The sequence below is a fragment of the Tamandua tetradactyla genome, chromosome 19, assembly GCF_023851605.1.
Source record: "Tamandua tetradactyla isolate mTamTet1 chromosome 19, mTamTet1.pri, whole genome shotgun sequence".
Taxonomy (NCBI): domain Eukaryota; kingdom Metazoa; phylum Chordata; class Mammalia; order Pilosa; family Myrmecophagidae; genus Tamandua; species Tamandua tetradactyla.
In genome coordinates, this window is record NC_135345.1 from 4,977,529 (window position 1) to 4,997,622 (window position 20,094).

General features: G+C 50.5%; 1 protein-coding gene across 15 annotated transcripts in view; it reads left to right on the forward strand.

Annotated features, from left to right (window-relative positions):
- The window catches only part of AFAP1 (actin filament associated protein 1), a 198,263-nt gene that overhangs the window by 85,439 nt on the left and 92,730 nt on the right, over positions 1-20,094 (forward strand). For 14 of the 15 annotated variants that reach the window (XM_077136329.1, XM_077136319.1, XM_077136320.1 and 11 more), the window contains 2 exons: positions 6,254-6,362; positions 18,740-18,951. In XM_077136329.1, the coding sequence (XP_076992444.1) occupies positions 6,254-6,362; positions 18,740-18,951 (321 nt within the window). The other variant, XM_077136334.1, reaches the window with a different exon arrangement.

A 20,094-nucleotide genomic window follows, 5' to 3' on the forward strand; every position in this document is an offset into this window, starting at 1 on the left:
CCTAGTCCAGTTCCCAATATGCAGAGCTGGGTGGGGTTTAAAGGAAGCAGCCACCTTACAAGATTGGATTAGGGTTAGGATGTGGCTTTTCTGGGGTATATAAATCCTTTCAAACTGGCTCAAGGAGTATCTGAGATTTTTATGATTGAGAAGAAAAAAGAGCAAAGCAGACAGACACCTCTTGGGGCCAAAGCACCTTATATGTCTGATAACACGATCAAGGCATTTTCTAGAAATAATTTTGTTTAATCACTTCAGCAGCACCAGGTTGCACTGTGGTTAGAGGGATGGAGAAGAGCTGGTGTGAATGTGGTGCCTTTCCATGCCAGCTGATAACACGGTGCCTGGTCTCCCGTCTGCTGACTGCGTTTATCCTTTCTGAAGACCTTTTCACTGACCTCCTTATCTCTGCCTGGCAGATGAGGAAAGTGGGGGCTCTTTGAGATTACGGGGCAACATTAGGTGTCTCACTGGCTGCAGAGTTGAGACTAAAGCCCAAGATTTAAAATACAAACCCCAGCATAAATCAGATGGGATCCTTTTACTGGAGGGGAATTACCGTGTTCCCCTTTTCTCTTTGTCTTTTGGGAATCTCGGAGTTTCATCTCATACCTGATTATAATGACATCTTTAGCTGAAGTCTGCTCTGTGGTCACACTCCAAACATACGTCCTGTTTGCACCCCATCCGCTTTTGCCTTCCCTTTGGGCACCTGCCTCCTGCTGGGGGAGAGGCTGATGGCCTCGGCTTTCATTCTGCGTGCATGGACCATTCATTTACTCACGTGCTGTGTGGATGCAAGTTAAGCAGCAGTCAGAAGGGAGTGGGGTACGGTTTGGATGAGAACCTTTCATTTTTTCAGAAGGGGACTTAGAATTCTTGGCGTTAGGATCGAGACCATGTTTGCAGTGTAGATGCTATAAAATGTTATTATCCATTGACATTTACTTTACTCGGGTCCTCAGTTTCCCCGGGCAGCTGGTGTCCCTTCCCGAGCATAACCTGCGGTGTGGGGGATTTAGATTATGGGGCGAATGCCTTAGCTTGCTCCTGACAGATGTACGTCAGCCAGAAGAGGGCTTTGCTGATAGTTGGCAGACTAGAACTGAACCCCAATTCCCTTATTTCAGAGGACATATTTTTGGCTTTTACTCTATACAGTTTTTAGTCACTGTAACCAGAAAAACAGAGTCAGACGGAACCACTATACATATAGGTAGCACTTAGATTCCAAATCTCAGCTTATTTTTTTTTCTCCTCTAAAATCAGGTCTCATGATTTTTTGGTGTTTCTGATACAGAGGACTAAGTGGTGAGCTGGGCTGGGAATAGGGGGAGATGGTGGGGAGCAGCGGCGGGGCCAGGGGCTGATGTTAAAGATGGAGGAGGTGACGTTGGTGCCAGGCCTTCTGTAGGAGGCAGTGGGTGCAGCCCTTCAGGCCACGTGTGACACGACACATGCAGCCTTGCTGGCTGGCTGGGCCCTTCCCTGCCCCCGTAGCTCTGCTCGGCCACCTGCAGGGTCAGGGGCCAGGGACGAGGGGGGATGCAGAGGTGCAGAGGCTTCTCCACTTGCATTGGCAGCGAGGGTTGCTGGCTCGGGCAGCTCTGCTGCTCTCCTTCCCCAGGATGTCTGGCTTGTGGTAGGCAACAGTACATAGTCCGTGTTATTATTATATTATTGAAATAATTCTAATGCTTTAATAATTAATAATCATAATAAAATAATAATGTTATTTTATAAGACCATGGTTCATGAGTTTTGTTTCAACAACATAATAATTGCAATCATTTTTATTTTAGCTTAAAAGAATTATTAATAGATTATTATTATTGTTGTTGTTGGAAAGAAAATTTCTCTCTGAGGCCTTTCCTTAAAAGAGCCAAGGCAAATACCAATGGGCTTTTCCTTCCAAAAAGTTGGGAATTAAATTATGGCTGCTACTGCAAGCCACCCAAGCGCGTAGATTATATTTATTGTGCAGCTGTAGGTACTGGTTTTCTGTAATAAAACGTGGAGTCTTAAAGGAGTTTACATCCCCTTAAGGAAGGTGGATTTTCTAAACTAAAACATCAAGTAACTTTCACCTATGTATAGATTTGAGGGGGAATTTGTTCAGTGAGGTTAAATGTGACCTAGTGACTCGTGCCATGCTATTTTTTTTTAAATGTCTGTATGTTTCTTTTATGCCTAGAACAAGCAGAAGCAAAAAAAAAAGATTGGTCATTCTTGGAGGAAAACATAGTTTTTTGTATGTCTTTTTAATTATGGAAAAAGGTGACAGCAGCCATGCTTGGGTCCCGTCTCGGTGACGGTGGCCACGCCTGGGCCCTGTGCTGTGTAGCGCGGGTTTTGTGGGTTGAGAGGCACCAAGTGTCAAAGGCTGCGTGGCCCTGGGGCTCTGTGCCCAGGCCGTGTCCCTCATGCCAAGGGAGCGGCACAGGCCAGGGCAGTATTTCTGGGACGGCACGCAGCATCCTTGTAGTAAGGTAGGTTGGAGTTCTCTTCTGGCCAGGGTTACAGTGACATTTACCTAAGGTCAGCTCTCACTAGAATTTTGGAAGAAGTAAGATTGGCTTTGTTCCCTCTTGCCCAGCGCATTTTCAAGCACACTGGATTTGGGATCTCCCGGCCACCTGACAGCAGGGGTTGCAGCCCAGCACCCTTCTTCGTGGACGAGGACACTGGGCCTTGCAGCGGGGGGTGGCGCTGCCCAGCCCGGGGGACCCAGCTGGACCCTGGCCTGCCGCGTGCCGAGCCTCTCACGGCCGCTTCCTCCTTTTGCCCTCGTTTCCTGCCTATCCCTTGGCCTTGCAGGATGCTTTTTGGATACCTGCTTTCCCTGCTCCGTACTGGTGTTTTATGCCTGTTAATTGTGATTTCAGTGACTTCTCACCTTTTGAATGAATCTGAGAGAACTTTTTCTTCGGAAAGCAGTGGTACCCAGTAAGTGTGGTCATCTCCGCTCAGCCTTTCCCCCTTTGCCCGCTGCCCTGTGTGAAACCCGGCGGCAGCATTTCAAGGACAGAGTGCTTGGAAGGGTGCTTCGATGCCCTTTGGAGGGACAGTCCTGCTGCTGCTCGCCGGGGCGGTGTTCCCTTCTGAGGGGTGTTACTGCCAAGGAAAAACAGTTTCATTTTTTTCTGACTTTTAAAAATGGCAAGTACTATGTAGAAAACGCAAGCAACCATCGATTAGCATTTTTGGTGAACGACCTTTTCTCTTTGCACAGATGTAAGTGTAAACACACAGATTTTATGTAAAGGGGCTCCTGGTACAACTGGTTGTTTTTTTTCCAACAGTATCTAGGAGAGATTTTCCCATTAAATGACAATAGATATATACCATCCTTTTAAGTGTCTGCATATGGATGTATTGGTTTATTTAAGCACACTTCTCTTGATAGATGTTGAGAACATTCTAGATTTTGCTAAGAAACATTTATGGCACTTTCTTACACATTTTTGCTCATCTGCCCAGTTGGCCTTCTCGGCTTGCGGTTCTGGAAGTGGAATTACTGGGTCCACGCGCGTAGGTCGGAAGGTCGGATTCAGTGCCGCCAGGAGGGTTGAGGCCTCCGTCCAGACAGTCCCCCCAGTTAGGAAGCCAGCTGCTGGCCTGCCGTGTGTGTGCATTGCTCCCAGCACTCGGAGAGGGAGTCTGGCTTCTACTGTTTAATAAATATTTGTTTGGTTTAAACATTCTTAAATCTTCCCCAGGATATGAATAATTTGACTGCTTTAATATATAAAAGGAAATTGAAACCCCGTTCATTTCATGAATAAAAGGCACTCAGTGAATTAAACAGTTATGTTCCCAAAGCAGTGCATGAGAGAGATCTTCCTTTTCCTTTTTAACTTTTTATTGTGATACCGCACTCCAGTAATTGCCTGCTGATAACTTTTATTGTAGCACAACTCAGTGTCCAGTATTAACCACTTCCAATTGTATATAATTCATTGGTATCAGTTACACGCACAATACTGGGCTGCTACGGCCGCCATGTATTCCTCCCCTTGCTCTCATCACCCCAAAAGGAAACTCTGTGCCCATGAACAAGAGTTCCACCCCCGCCCCAGAGCCTGTAGTCTGCTCTCCCCCTCTGTGCACCCCGCAGGCTGGGGGCCTGATGTGGACCTGGGCCCCGTGTGGATGTCGTCCGATGCCGAGAGGGGTGGGTCAGTTTCTGTTTCAGGTCCATCCTCTTTAGGAAGAAATGAAAGACCTGGTCAGGGTCCAGTCCAGTCCTGCAGAATGATGAAATCCCAGGAAATGAGCCCAGGGAGATGAGGGTGAAGGAATTGGAGATATTTCCTTAGGGAAGCAAGCTGGGGGTGGGAGAGGAACGACAACTGTTTTCTAGTCCAGGAAGGCCCCTTGTGCAGAAGTCTTGAGTAAATCACCTTCCCTCCGCTGGCGAGGGAAGGGGTTGGTGGGATGAGCGTTAGGAGTTTTTACTTGTGGACACCTTCTCGGGCTCAGAAGTCGGATTACATGGAAGGTGGCCGAGCTGCACACTCTAGAAAGTTTAGAAACAGGAAAAAACCCTCTGATTTCATAGCAGCGCCGTTCTACTTGGAATCTTGACTTGGTAGGTCCTTCTCTTGCAGCCTGTGCTCGCCCCCATGCTGAGACAGTGTCTTCCCGAGCTGCCTAGAGAGCACGGCAGGGCGAGGGGGTGACACGGGAAGAGGAGAGAAGAGAGAGTGAGGATAGGAACAGTTAAAAGCTCCTAAGTGGAGAGGCCTGCCACTCTGTCACTTGCTGGTGTCTGATGCTGAGTGGGCTGTCTTATATTTGTGAATGTAAGGTAATCCAACAGCTGCCTTGAAGGATTCCTGTTGGGTTGATCGATGTGACCTGCAACCAGTGTGATAGCGCCAGGCAAATAGCAGGCGTTTGGGAAATGCTGGTTCTTCTTCCCCTCCATCCTTTCGGTTGGCGAAGGGACCAGCCAGTGGCGTGATCAGGGTGGCCTGCAGATTCGCCGTGGAGGAAGAGGGAGTTATCAGGGAGAGCGTAGGAAAGGAAGGGGACTTCAGCGGGGTCTCCAAGGCTAGCTAGGCCCTGGGACGAGGACGGCCTCCTGGTTTTTGCCACCCAGAGTCCTGTCCCAGAATTTGTCAAGCAGTTGTGATGTGACTTGCTTTAGTGAGGAGAATTCTTCTCCAGAGAATGTCATTTCCGGCTTCTTTTTTAGAGAGTGGTTGATAGGAGATTTTTTAAATTACTTTTGTTTTGTTTTCTTTTGTTTCAGTTATTTGCGTTTCCTAGGCTACTTGAGCAAATACCATGCAATGGGTTGGGTTAAACAGTGAGGATTTATTTGCTCACAGTTTTGAGGCTAAAAAAAAGCACAAATCAAGTGTCCTCGACCCTTTCTTCTGAAAAATGGTGCTGTGAGGCTGGCTGTCCACCACCCCTGGGCCTCGGCTTGTCCCTTGGCCAGGCACAGGGCAGGGTCTCCTGGTCTCTCCCTTCTCGTCCAGACTCCATCGATATTCAGCCTCGTGCCTCCCAGAGGTGCTGTTTGTCTGTCTGTCTGTCTGAATTTCATTCTCCTTTAAAGGGCTCCGGTAAGAGGCCTGGGGCCCATCCTCACCAAGTCCCCTCATCACAGCTCCCGCTTACGAGGCTCACACCGCGGGTGGTGTGGTTTAGGGACATGTTTTTCTGGGGTGTGCCTTCGCGCCAGTGCAGCGTCCTGGCACCTGCTGGCATAGGTGGGCTTGCGGGCAGACCCTGTTCCATTCGTCTGTTCAGCCACCCCTCTCAGGCCTGTCCTGAGCCGAGCGTGGGGTGGGGTGGCAGGAGCATCTCAACAGCTGCTGTACCCTGGAGCCCCCCGTGGAGGGCGTGGGCCGCGGACCCGACTCGACTTCAAAGATGTGGGGGTTGGTGGTGTGTGGAGGGTCATGAGGAGGAAGAGAGGGGGGCACCCATCTCAGCTTGGAGAGGGGGGTCTGGGAGGGTGAGTGTGCATTCTCCCGGGGGTCCATGGGGAGAGGGGCGCACCCTTTGGGAGCTCAGGGGGCAGGTGCTGCCCATCTGTGAGCTGCAGCAGGCCGGGGGGTGGGTGGGTTGTGTGTGCTGGGCTGGGGAGGAGGGCAGGACGGCGGAGACCCCGGGAGGAGGCTCTCGGGAGGGTGGTGCCGTCTCTGCCAGCGCCTTGATGGGCGGAGCGGGGCGGGTCTGCCGCACGGTGCGGGTGGGTGGAGGGCACTGACACTGTTCTGTGCCCTGTGTCCTGCAGCCACCTGACAGCGGACCGCCGCCTCTGCCCACCACGTCCCTCCCAGAAGGTTATTACGAGGAAGCTGTGCCGCTGAGTCCCGGGAAGGCTCCGGAATACATCACATCACGTGAGTGCCAGGACGCTGCGGCTGTCCTAGAGCCAGGCCAGCCCCTTTCCCGGGCATGGCCGGGAGGGGTGGTGACACCCAGCGGGGAGGAGCTGAGTCCGTTCTGAACCCAAAGAGGGAAACTCAGAAAGAGCTCGGCAAAGCGAAGGCGCCTCGCTGACACTGCAGTGGATCCTGCCATCATCGATTCCACCATCATTAATTCCATGGGTGCAGGCGCGTCCTGGCCAGGGGCTGTGTGCACTCTCCTAGGCGGGCCTCAGGGGCTCTGCCCAGTGCATCAGCCTCCAAGCAGTTGCTGGCCTCAGGAGAGTTTCTTTCTTTGAAGATTTTAATAATATTGAAGGAAGCACCCAAGTTTCAAAAGGGCAGTTTGAAAAAAAACATGTAGTAAAGATAAATTTCAAAGTGGCCATTTACCTATTTTAAATGTGTTTTAGGTCAACTGTGCAGCATTAATTTGTAGTTAGAAACAATGAATTACGAATAAGCCTTTTGAGGGGCCTCTTCACACAAGGCCCCCAGCGAGCGTCTCCCAGCAGCTGTCCTGTGGGTCAGTCCCGCCTGCTGTGTGCAGGTGGTGGAGAGTCTCCAGTAACATTTGTTCCGGTGGAGCCTTCTTTCGGACCCTCTTGCCCTGACTCTGACCTCGGGGCGTGTCATCGCTGGGAAAGCTTCCATCGGTGTGTAATGTGTCCTCAGAAGAGAAGGTCTTCTGGTGTGTGCTCCCTCGTCTCGTGATGTTTTGGTCCAGCAGTTCGCCCCGAGACAGCACTTGTCATGGCATGATTAGGTTCTAGCGGTTCCACTGTGGGGTTGAGAATCATTGAGAGTAAAAGAAATGCACATCTCGGTCCAGCCTTCCTGTTTCTCATTTTCCCCGTTGTGCAAGTTCAACCAGAACAGACTTTGCCTAAATTGCAGTTGCCGAGGCTCCGGTAGTTACCAGCTAATAATCTCACCCAACTTTCAGATTCAGATGGAGAATATACACTGATGTTGAAAACCTTTTTTATTGCCAGTCTTCTAGAATTAGTTGTTGACTGAGTTTTAGGGCTTTATTTCTGCCCTGAATATCCTGGGCAGTGGAGGATTGTCATATCACAATGGGACTGAAGTAGGATATTTGAATATATGTAAATTTAGGCAATCCAACTTACTTTTCTTGTAAAAGAGAGAAGAAATGAGAAGTTAAAAGGGTGACTACTGGTTTTAATGGCCAGTCCTCCAACATGTGCTGTTTTGTGCCGGGTCACTCACCTCCTCTGCTTCTTGTGGAAATGCTGTCCTTTATCCCAATATTATTTTAGTATTGCCTGAAACTTCTCCACGAACAGACTTCCTGATTCTTCTCTTGGCAGTGAAGAAGCACAGCCATTTCAGCAACGCAGAAACTAAGGTGGCTAGTGGCAGGAGGCTGTCCTAGGAGACTCTCCCACCCTGGCATCTCTCTCTGGATGAAGAATCTGACATGGCTGGTGGCAGGAGGCTGTCCTAGGAGACTCTCCCACCCTGGCATCTCTCTCTGGATGAAGAATCTGACATGGCTGGTGGCAGGAGGCTGTCCTAGGAGACCCCCCTACCCCGGCATCTCTCTCTGATGACACATGAGACAAGTGTGGCCGTGGGCTCCTCGCAGCCAAGGCCCTTGTCGAATCATTCTTTTTTTTTCAGCATCCGGAACAGTGCTGGTACAGACTAAGCACTCAATAAATACTTGTCGCACACTGAATGAGCCCGGGGATGGTTCTGGTAAGGAGGTTATGAAATATCAGGTTTCGAGATCTATAGGATGGACAGTTTAATTTCTCTCGTTTAAGAACTATTTGGAAACAGTGCATTCCAGTAATTTCTAAGGGTCAACTATTTTAGTAAGATAGTAGATCAGTTAGAAAACATAAAATTAAATGCCTTGATGGAATTCAGAACTTCTTTGGATTAGTTCCTTTTTGTTGGTAACAGTTGAAGAAACTGTTTGCTTAGGGTATTTTCCAGCATTTGCAGCATTTGACTCTGACCTTCCTGCCCCTTCCCCTCCCCTTCCCTCCCCTCCAACACACTTTCAAGGGCTGCAACTATGAGCAATTTTGTTTGATTTAGAGGTGGGGGTTTTCATAAGTCTCAGTCTGAGTAGCTCCTGGTAAGTGACGTTGAAGTGATGTGGACGTCCTTTTCCTCAGTGAGGCCAGGCGGAGTGGTGAACAGCCGTGGCACTAATTCCAGAAAAAAGAGACTAGAAAAACTCAGCCTGGGAAGGCACGGAGTCCAAGCCCCACCGCACCGTGGCTTCTTTAAGCGGACGTGCTGCCGCCGACTTTGGGTAGCTGCTGGCTCCCGGGCCTGGTTTCTCTGGCCATGAGTTGACTTTTCCAGAGAACCCAGGCTGCTCTGGCCTGCAGTTAGGGGTTCCACAGGCTGTCTCAGAGTTCCTAACTATCAGCTGTGGCTTCATCCGAGGAGAACAGCGATGAGCGTCATGGAATAAAGGGTTTATTATAGGAATTACAGCATGCAGTGTGGGAACTGAAGAAGTTTCTGGAAGGCTGCTGACTCTGTTCCCAGCAGGGCTGGATTTATGAAGAAGAGTGGACAAGGCCTGGGTACGAGGAAGGCCAGGTTGGAATCCAAGAGCAACCTGGGACCCGCTTCAGTCTCTCACCTCGTCTAACCTCGGCGACTCGAGCAACCAGCAGGGAAGCTGGAAGCCTTCACCTCTGAGCTGTGCAGGCCCCTGGCCCGGGACTCAGAAGGTGAGTGAGGAGATCAGCAGAGCTGGAGCTGCTGGTTCCCTGGCAGCCACTCCAAGCCGATGGGCCCTCAGGTCAGCGGCAACACTGGGGAGGTGCTGCGGCCCCTGGACCCCTGCGCTGACCTTCAACACTGGGGAGGTGCTGGCGGCCACCTCCTGGCTGCCTTCCAAGCATCGCAAGAATTTCTCTCCTGGCCAGCCCTAGCCCGTATCTCATAGGAAGGGGAATTTGGGGAAGTGGTGTCCCAGCTTTGTTAAGCTGGCAGTGTGAAGCTACTGCTTCTTCCAGTCACACTGAATTTCCAAATAAAGGCAACAGCGAAACCGTGTTTCAGCCGAGTGTGGCTCAGCTATCTCCCACGCAGCTGAAAGCTTGCGGACCCCAAAGGGGAACACAGAGCCTCTTTCTCTGACTTTGGGGCTGTTCATACTCTCTGAGCTGAGTGGTGCTTCCTGCTATGAGTTTGAAGCTTAAATTCTGAGATAGAGGATTAGCCATGTTAGCACATCTTGCTTAGATGGTAGGAGAACGTGAGAGGGGAGGGAAATGAGAGAATTAGTTTGTGTATATGCAGGCGTATCCATCTTGCAGTAAGAAAGAGACACTCGTAAGGATTTCGGTCCTCGGTTCTACGACTGGTCTGTGGCCATAACCTTGTGATTCCTTCTGTGCATTCTCTGACCCCTCAGCCAGCTGCGTGCTTGGTTGTGGCTTCCTGCCTTGTGGGTGATGTGACTCCCCTTCCCTAAAGGCTGGACCCTCAGCAGGACTGCCCGTCCAAGACGGCTGTACTTCTCCAGCGACGTCCATCGCAGGGCGTGGGAGTCCCAGGGGTCATCAGGTCCTGACGTGTGCCCCCTTGTCCCCACTGTGTGGCAGCAGCTTCTTGGTGGCCAGCGTAAATCGGGCAGGCCCTGCAGGAAGAGCCCTGGGTGGCCCGGCTGCAGTCCTCGCTTCCAATTCAATGGAACCGCGGGCGTGTCTCTTGTAGAGAATATTACGCCCTTGGAAACTAAGACCCTGGGATCGGCAGAGCCCAAAACTGCAGGAAAGGGAAGCAATCTTTTTTTTTTTTTCAACATTTTATTATGAAATATAACATATGTACAGAAAAGTGATAAACTTCAAAGTTTAATTTGACAAGTAGTTATAGAACAAATTTCAAAGTATAGTATGGGTTACAGTTCCACAATTCCAGGAATTTCCCCTGGCCATTCCAATACACTAGAAACCAAAAAGAAACATCAATACAATGATTCTGCAGTGACAGTCGCTTGCTAAATCCTAACCTCTCTGCCACAGCTCCTCCCTGCCGTTTGATGACTGTCTCAGTCTTCAGGGATATTTTGACAGTGACCATTATAACTTCTTCACACTGAAAAAGTGTTTCAACATTATGAGGTGGGGAAATGCAGTGGGTTGATGTTCTGGGAGAGACTGGTACCTCTAAATTTTAGTGTAGGAACAATCTGGAGGTTTTACATTTCTGAAAAAATAATAAGTAAAATGTTTATAGGGTCTTAGAGCCCTGAGTTTCCTTTAGGGTTTTCAGGAATAAATTTTGTTTGGGGCTTGGCATACTATGACGATTTGTAATATCTGGCTGAAGCTTGCATAAGAATAACCTCCACAATAGTCTCTCGACTCTATTTGAAATCTTTGAGCCACTGAAATCTTGATTTGTTACGTTTCTTTTCTCCCATTTGGCAGATAGGCATTCTCAATCCCATGATGCCAGGGCCAGGCTCATCCCTGGGAGTCATGTCCCACATAGGAGCTAGGGTAATGAGTTTATTTGCAGCTTTTTGCTTAGAGAGAATCCACATCTAAGCAGGGAAAGAGGTTCCCTGGGGGTGACTCTTAGATGTGTTAACAATCAGGCTTAGCTTAGCCATTACAGAAATAGTGTCATAAGGGCCAGCCTCAAGATCAAGGGCTTGGCTTATTAAATTGGAAATCCCAAATGCTTGAGAGAATACCAGGAATTTCCCAGGTGGGGAAGTCTAATAGTTCCGTATTTTTCTCTCGTCCTTCAAGGGACTTTGCAAATACTTTTGTCTTCCCCAAATACTCTGGAATGGAAGCAAGCTCTTTTTCAGAGCATCTCTAGGGGTACATTGAGAAGAGCTACTGCCCTGTTCAGTCCCGTGATTCCCAGGCTTGGGAATCCTGGCCGTGGGAGAAACAGCTCTAGATACTGCCCAGGGCTCAGAGCATGTCCTGTACCTTGGAACACGTTATCCCCAGCCCCACAAGGTAGGACTGACCAGCTGGCATCTATCAACTTCTAGGCCAGCTGCTCCAGAGCAAAGGGGAACGTGGGAAGGCCAGGGAATTGCACGAGTGTGAGCCCACACCACACTGCACGTGGGCTGTATTTCACTCGGTCCAGTGAGAACGTCCTGGTCCAAGGAAACCAGTGTTTCTGAGTTGTGTCCTGGAGTTATTTCTGGTCAGTTTATTTGCAGGTAGGATGCTCAGGAGTGCCTGGAGCTAGGTCCGTCTTCACGAGTGGAAATCCATAGGGCTGAGCTCTATGCCCTCTGTCCCTGCTACCAGGGCCACTTTACACATGAGCCCATTTGGAAAAGGGAAAGGGACAGACTGACGTCTGTGTAATGGGTCATCTTGTCTACCTGGTTTTTATGCTCCTCTTCTGCTGTGTTCAGGGGCACATAGAAACCTCATATTTTGGGCCCATTTTTAGAGCTCTATTCACAATCTCTTCTGCGCACTGTGTTTCCATTTCCTCATCACGTTCCTCTCGAGTCTTGACCATGTGATACGTTAGGCAGTGTCCATGAACCAGCGTAGACCCAGATGTCTAACCATCGCTCCTTCCGGGCAATGAACAAGCAGACGCACTTGCCCGTTCTGCCCACTCAGAGGCTTTCCCTTCACCACTGTCCTTCAGGTCTGCCCTGGAGTAGGGTTGCAGCCATCCTCTTTCAGATGGCGCCAGTGTATCAGACAGAATCATCTGTGAGCCAGGCTTGAATTCCTTCCTGCAGTGGTCAGCTGGCCCTGAGGCCGTAGAACCTGAGAGGAGGAGGAACACGGTAGGAGTCATGTCCGCGGCATCTGAGCCACCAGAATGTGCAACCTGCTCATGACTCCAGGACCTGGGGGAGGACCTGCCGTCTTGCAGACCGCTTTGGTGAGGCATGCTCCTTGACCCTGTCCACGGTGGGCTGCTCAGGTTGTGCCATCAGTTGTTATCTCAGGGTCAAGCATTTGTCTCTGCCATGGCCTCAGCAAGCCCAGAGCAGCTTCCCTACAGCAAAATAGTTGTCTTCAGAGAATAACATGCCATGTTCCAAAATCCTAAAGGCCTGTGCTGGACCTTCACCTAGAGGGGTCTGCCAGAGGTTCCCACCACCAGTTCCTCTAACCACGTGGGTTGAATCGGAGAAGCAGAACCACTGTGACATGGAATAAAAGGTTTGTGCAGATGTAGTTATGGAGCTGTGGGAGAAGTCTGGCAGACTGTTGTCCTCGAAGATCTGCTGTCCTCGAAGATTTTGATCTGGAGTCCAGATCAAAAGCTGGACTCGATGTGGGGAAGATTGAAGATGGGTTGAAACTGGTGAGGACACACAGACAGCAGCCTATCTGTCCATGACTCCCTCCACACTTGATGCCCCAGGCAGCTTGTAGAAAGTTCCTGTGCCATTGGCCACGGAGTGCACATGCTCCTGGCCCAGGACTCTGAGATGCAGAAGGAGGGGCCCGGGCAGGATGAGGAGCTCTGAGCCCCGAGGCCATCCCGCTGGTCAGCAGAAGACTCAGCACCAGAGCCCTGAGTTCACTGGAGTCAGAGGACAGAGTGTAAGGCTGCCTCCTCCTCCCCTCCACACCACTCCCAGATCTCTCTTGTGATCGGCCCTAATCCAGACCCCTCTGGGAGGGGAGTCTGGGACTCGTACTTCTGGCCTAGCTGATTTGACACAAAACAAGGTCATTACAGATTTGGCTGTTTTTGTTTGTTTGATCTCAGATTTATTTCACTTTTGCTTTCAGTTTTCCAGTTCCTCCCTCTTCTCTTCCATCTCCCTCCTCCAGGAGGATGGGCTGAAATGCCATTTCTGAATTTGTAGGATATGAGTGTGTGTCTAAAAAAATACATTATGCAGTACAGCTAGACTGGACATGATCATCTGCCGTGCCCCCTGGCGTTGGAGCGTAAGGAGCACGGTGCTTTCACTTGTGTCTTGTGTTTTCAGCTTCTCAGGGACCCTTCCCCTGATGCCTTGTTGGTACCTCATAACAGCTGTGAGAAAGAAGGCATTTTAAAGCCTGAGTCTCAGGGAAGTGAAATGATTTCCTGACTTCCTCTAGAGTGAGAACTGAAGCTGAGCTGGACTGGCCATTTAAGAACTGAGTCAGGCCATTTCTTTACTTAGAACCCTCCAGGGACTTTCCATCCCCACTCGAGGAAGAGCCAGAGTCCTTTCCTTGGCTCAACACGTCCTCATCCCGGCTAAGTACTGTCCCCTCAGCCACTCTTCTCCAAATGCCTGGCCTTCCCAGAGCTGCCATGGCCCCAGTGAAATGGCCCCAGTGTTGGCCAGCCTGCAAACACTAGATGCACGTGTCACGCCCTTGACCTGGGTCCGGAGCCGGAGGGGCAGGTGGTGAGAACAAAACTTCCCTGCATTTCCTGGGGTGTTTTATTCGGATACCTTTCCATGCTTCCATAACGCCCTCACTATTTTCTTTCTGCCCCTCACTAAAATGTAAGATCAGAGAAGGTAAGAATGGCTGTCTCTTTTGTGTCTGCCATAAAATAAGTGCTCAGTAAACACGCCTTTTGTTCTGTTGATTTTTCCCTGCTGAATTTCAATTCAAAGCTTCTTGGTTAAATGGCTAATGCTGGGCCCAGCTTTGTGCTGAGAATCTTGCAGTGCAAGAGCAGGGACAGATGCAGCTCCTAACCTGGAGGATCTGTCTTTTCCTCTCGGCCTCTCACTTTCCCTTCTTGCGGAAAAGGAAGGTCAGAAGCCAGGAGAGAGGTCTGGAGGATTTTTGGCTTCTCACCTAATCAGAGCTAACATGTTGAAACAAAGTGGCGGTTCCCCATTGTCCCTTCTGGAGACAGATGCAGTGGGCCAGGTGCCAGGTGCCTCTCGTCATCTGACCGCCTGTGGCACATATGCTGTCGCAAGAGTGAGTCCCACGTCTGAGAGTGGAAGAAAGCCTTGCCCTGCGGGAAGTCATGGTGGTGAGCTCCTCAGCAGGGATCCGTGTCTGCCCTGAGATCTGTGTGTGGCCTTCCTTGTCCGTGCTCTTAGGCGTTTTTTTCTGGGATGAACATTTTAGAGTTAAGAATAGTACTTTCCAGGAGAGTTCTTCGGTTCCATTGTAACTGAACACTGATGGTACTTGTTGCCCATCAAACTTGTTTCTGGTGAAGAACCAGCAGCATCATGTAAACGTAATCCTGGCCTTGGCTCCTTGGTTTCCCTACCCGCTGGACACGGGAAGTGTCTATACCTGTGCCAGGACATGCCAGGGGCTGATGGCTTCAAACTATCACCCTCTTTGCCCTCAAACAAAACCCTCTTCCATTCCTCCAGGTTTCCTGTTTAACCCCAGTGAGTTCTCCTTGCATTCCTCTAAGTCCAAAGTCCATCGGGGGTGCTTGTCCCTGCCCTGCTCCCAGTCCCTTGTCTTTCAGCTTTGCCCAACCCCAGCCCACCTCCTCTCTTCACCACGTGGCAACTCCTGGGTGCCTGGGTGGCTCAGACCAGCTCACTGCCTGGGAGGCCAGCAGGACCCCTGCCAGGTGGACATGATGAGAGGCCCCTTCTCCTCACTGGGTATTGCTATAGATATTCCTCAGAGGGGGTTTCCTTTAAGGCACTGACCAGTACCCCTGGCCACTCTTTGTTTCCTGCTGAAAGTTTCCCTGAAAATGAAGTTGTCCATGAGGAAGGCAGGACTATGATCGACGTTGTCCTTTCATAGCTGTAGCTCTCCAGCCGTTTCCAGGGGTGAGAAGGCTTCCCAGAGACACCACTTATGTTTTCAACTTAAAATCAAAAGACCTGGGGTCAAGTCTCAGCTCTGCCATCCATCAGGCACTGGACATTTAGTCTTTGCGCATGATTCTTACTGTCCTTCTGAAATAAGGCCCATGGATGCCGGGGGTCCGGACGCCGAGAGAGTCCCCTGCGAGGAGGCCTGTGGGACCCTGTGTGAACTTCCGCCAGGCTGTCTCTTCACCACTCTGCCCTCACCCCCTCACTCCTGCCCGGCAGGTAGAAGGTGCTAGTACGTATTTGTGGAATGAATGAAATGAAAGGCAGTTTTCCCATTATCACGAATTTGCCCATTCACCCTCTGGTCCGTTGCTAGAACTTGGTTATTCTGGAGGATGAACTGGGCGCTGGGGGTGCCCTGGCCATGGGGGAGAGAGCTTTCTAAAATGCGACTCGGCCGCGGGCACCTCCCACACCTCTGGGTCCCTGTCAGCGCCGCAGTGCAGGTCCTCAGCCTCAGTCTGCCATTGCCCCTTTCCAGGCGTGTGTTCCTCTCCCCGCTCCTGGGGCAGACACAAGCAGGTCCTAGCCATGCCAAATTTTGACTGTTTTATTGTAAAATATGTTTATAAAAAATGTATATATTTGCATGTGTATATACCGCTTAATGAGCAGAACCTGTGCACACACCATCCGGCCGAGAAACAGAACACTGTTAGCCACCCCCGCCCGGCAGGCCCCTTCCTCGCCACAACCTCCTCTTCCTCGCAAAGGTGACTACGAACCTGACCTTTAAGGCAGTCATTTAAGTACCACTGAAGAATGAAAGCCTAGGCTCTGCTCTGGCTTGTTGTGCTCCTCTGCCTGCGCGCCCTGCAGTCAAGTCGTAGATACTGTGTGTGTCTTCTCTTTGCCCTCGGGTTTCGGGGACCCCCAGGGCAGGTGAGACGCACAGTGGTTGATGAGTCACATGCACTCACAGCCAGGGAAGGACACACATGTCGTGGGCCGCTCGGGGGTCCGCAGGGGAGCAGAGGGAGCCAGCGGGGGGGCTGTGTGGTGGCAGGACGGTGGGTGCGCCTTGATTCCCGCGTGAGGATGTGCTGGGCCTGTTTGGATAATCCTGTGAGTTATCCAGGGCAGACGCTGCTTTGGCCGGGGGACCTTCTCCAAGGAGCAGCGAGGGCAGGGCTGGGGCCCTCCCGGTTTCCCCGAGGCCAAGGCAGCACGTGCCGTTCAATCCTAATTTCAGACCTTACCCCACCCAAGCTCAAAACTGATCCCTTCTCTTGTCTCTGGTCCCCCGTGTGCCTCTCCTCCAGTATCTCTCTAGCAAAGCCCTTAGGTGATACTTTAATTGCCTCCACTGCTGACCATGGCACCTGTGTGAAGGTGGGAGTTTTCTTTATCCATGAGCCACCACTGAAGATTGAGCAGATAAAATGTCACTGATGTAACTCAGGAACTAAAGTTTAAATTTTATTTAATTTTAATTAAAATCTGAACAGCGCCACGTGGACAGAGGCTGCCATGTGGGCAGGTGTTGGGCAGTGCAGAGGCTGGCCTGGGTGCTGGGGGGCAGGTGTGACAGGGAGCAAGAGGACCGACCCCTGCCATGGGAGGGCCGGCAAGAAGCCATGAGAGGAGCTCTGTACTGTCGTCCTGTTCGCTCTCCACAAGTGACATATGACCAGGGCCTCCTAGCTTCTCAGGGGGTCCCACTGGCGCCTGGGGTCCAGGCCCTCACTTGCTTGGCTGTGATGGGGCCTCTGCCCCAGACCCCTGCTGCAACCCATTCTCAACAATTGCCAGACTTATTTCCTCATTGCCTGGATTGGTTTCATGTCCTTCTTTATGATTTAAAATTCAGCTTAAACCTTTAACCTTTGTCTCCCTGCCCACCCCCACCCCAATTTAGTACTGATTTTTTTTGCAAGGAAATTAAGTAGCATGTAAAAATGACTATTGAGTACAGATTATACTCTAGTTTCCAGTGAGTGAAATTCTGTTCTATATAACATGGGTTTGGTAGTTAGTAGGTTAGGAAGGGTTAGGTAGGATGGGGACTGGGTAGGTTAGGACGATTAGGCAGGTTTGGTTGGGGTGGGTGGGTTAGGAAGGATTGGTGGGTGGGGTAAGTGTTTTAGTTTGCTGATGCTACCAAAATGCAGTATACCAGAAATGGGTTGGCTTTTTTTTTTTTTTTTTTTTTTTGACATGGGCATGCACCAGCATGGCAGGCGAGAACTCTGTCTGCTGAGCCACTGTGGCCCGCCCTGGGTTGGCTTTTTTATAAAGGGGATTTATTAAGTTTCAGGTTTACAGTTCTGAGGACATGGAAATGTCCAAACTGAGGCATCCAGAGAAAGATACCTGGACTGAGGAAAGGCTGATGACGTCTGGAGCACCTCCGTCAGGCAGCGGGCACGTGGCTGGTGCCTGCTGGTCCTTTGGCTTCTGGCTTCAAATCATTTTTGCAGATCCTGTGGGTCCTTCTGGCATTTTCCTCTGCATCTAGGTGTCTGCCCTCTCTCTTGGCACTCCAGGCGCCACCAGACATCTGTGTCTAGATCACTTCTGAGCTTTCTTTAAAATGGTTCCCTTTGTAAAGGACTCCAGTAAACTGATTACGTCCCACCTCGAATGGGTGGGGCCCCATCTCCATCTCATCAAAAGGTCACCCCCACAACTGGGCGCACCACATCCCTGTGGAAGTAATCTAATCAAAGGGTCGCAGTTGAGTGGGTCAGTCTCTGTGGAAACAGTCTAATCAAAGGTTACACCCTGGACAGTAGTTCTGGTCCCACAAGCTTGGGCCAGGAAAAGAACAGAGCTTTTCTGGGTATAGAACAAACTAGCACAGTAGGTCAGGAAGGTCAGGTAGGGCTAGTTAGGTTGGATAGGTTAGGTGGGGCTGATTAGAGTAGGAAACTTCAGTAGGTTAAGAAGGGTTCGGATGGGTTAGGTAGGATTAGGTAGGTTAGGAAGGACTAAGTACGTTAAGTAGGGTTAGGCAGGTTAGGCAGGTTAGGTAGGGCTGGTTCAGTTAGGTAGGGTTAGGTGGGGTGGGTTAGGTAGGCTAGATAGGACCAGTTAGATGGGTTAGGTAGAACCGACTAGATGGGTTAGGAAGGACTAGGTAGGTAGGTGAGGTAGGGCTGGTTGGGTTAGATGGGCAGGTAAGGTTAGGCGGGTGGTGATGCAGGAAGGAGAAGGGTACTGCGGAAAGAGCGTGAACGTAAGCTGTGGATGCGAGAGCGCAGGGTCCTCTATGGCAGGCGCCCGTAATGGAGTGGACGGAGGATGGCACGTTTCCCACAGGCCACCTGCATGGCCCAGCACTGTGCCCGGCCTACAGCGGGTGGTCACAGGATGGAGTCCGTGAACGTGCACTTTCTGCTCACTTTGGTTAAGACGTTTAGCAGAGTTCCCATGGCCCCTGTAAGAGCTGCATTTTCCTTCTGTTTACTAATTGATCTTTCTCGGGTATGCTGAAGGCAGAAGCCCCTTCCTGCTTAAATTGTGGCTACTCAGCCCGTAGTGACATGCTCTGAAGCCCTGGGTGTGGTTCAAAGATAAGATTTTTGAGGCTGGGCCTAGGTCGTCAGTTCGCTCGTTCACTCACTCATTCATTCATTTCTGGTAGACTATGACTCGGACGCGATGAGTAGCTCCTACGAATCGTATGATGAAGAGGAGGAGGATGGAAAGGGGAAGAAGACACGGCACCAGTGGCCTTCCGAGGAGGCCTCTATGGACCTCGTCAAGGACGCCAAGATCTGTGCCTTCCTGCTGCGAAAGAAGCGCTTCGGGCAGTGGACAAAACTGCTCTGCGTCATCAGAGACACCAAGCTCCTGGTAAAGCCCCGGCTCGGTGGTTTCGGGGGAAGCCGGTCAGATTTTATTTGCAGGGCAGAGTGGTCCACATCGTGAAATGGACGTGCTCAGGTGTCCACAGTCAGCGAGTGTGGGGAGCCCCCGGAGGGGTGCCAGGCCACACAGGGAGCCCTGGCTGAGACGGCCGCAGCCCACGGGCAGTGCTTGTCTGCGTTTCCATTGCAAGGCGCAGCCCCCAAAACAGCCAGTGGACAAATAATTCTCGTTCTGGAGCAGTGTCTGTGGTTTGTGTCAGTGGAAACGCACAGGATTTTAACTTGCCAGAGACTGCAAGATGTATTTTCTCATTTGTAGTGAGTCAGTGCATTCCTCAAAGCCAGGTCATAGAGGCGGGCGAGTGGGCTGGGCGAGGTTGGGAGGGGAGGGTGGCCAGGAAAGGAAGTTCTTTTGGAAAGTTAAAGGCATGTTTTCTTAAACCTGAGAGGAGAACGGGAGGATAGATTAAGTAACAGAGGTCCTGGGAAGGAGGACACAGAGCCTTTGTCCTAGTTCTTATTCCAACAGGGGCTCTGGGGAGGAAGTAGGTCCCCTTCTGAGGATGGCGCGACCCCTCCCTGCCCCCTTCCTTCTCCCCTCCCTCCCTCCTTCTTTCATTTCCCTCCCTCTTTCCCCTCCTGCCCTCCTTTCCCCTCCCTCCTTCCCTTATCCCCCCCCCCACCGCCTCTTTCCCTCCCTCCCTAGCTTTAGAAACCATAGTTGATACTGGAATCATGTACATTTTTTGCCTTTTGTTTTCCTTCACATTATCCTTGGGAAAATAATCATTCGCCATTAAAACAGAAAACATGAGGACTTATGTTCCCGTGTACTGGTCTTTAGCGGAGCAGATAACTGATTGTTTTTTGTTTGTCCTTACCAATTTTGTTTGTGAATTATGGACATCTTATTTTATTAGGTTCCTAGGACATTGTATATTTTTTAATTAATGGCTTTGTTCATTTTTTTCCAGAATAGTGAGAGCACATATTTTTACCCCCTATGTGGCCTGAAGTTCTCCCAAATTTAGAATACGCCAAAAACGATGCCCTGGGGATTTATAAGTAAAGAATGAATAAAAAAGATTAATAAGACCCTTATTTCCAGTCTGACATAATGGCAGCAAGA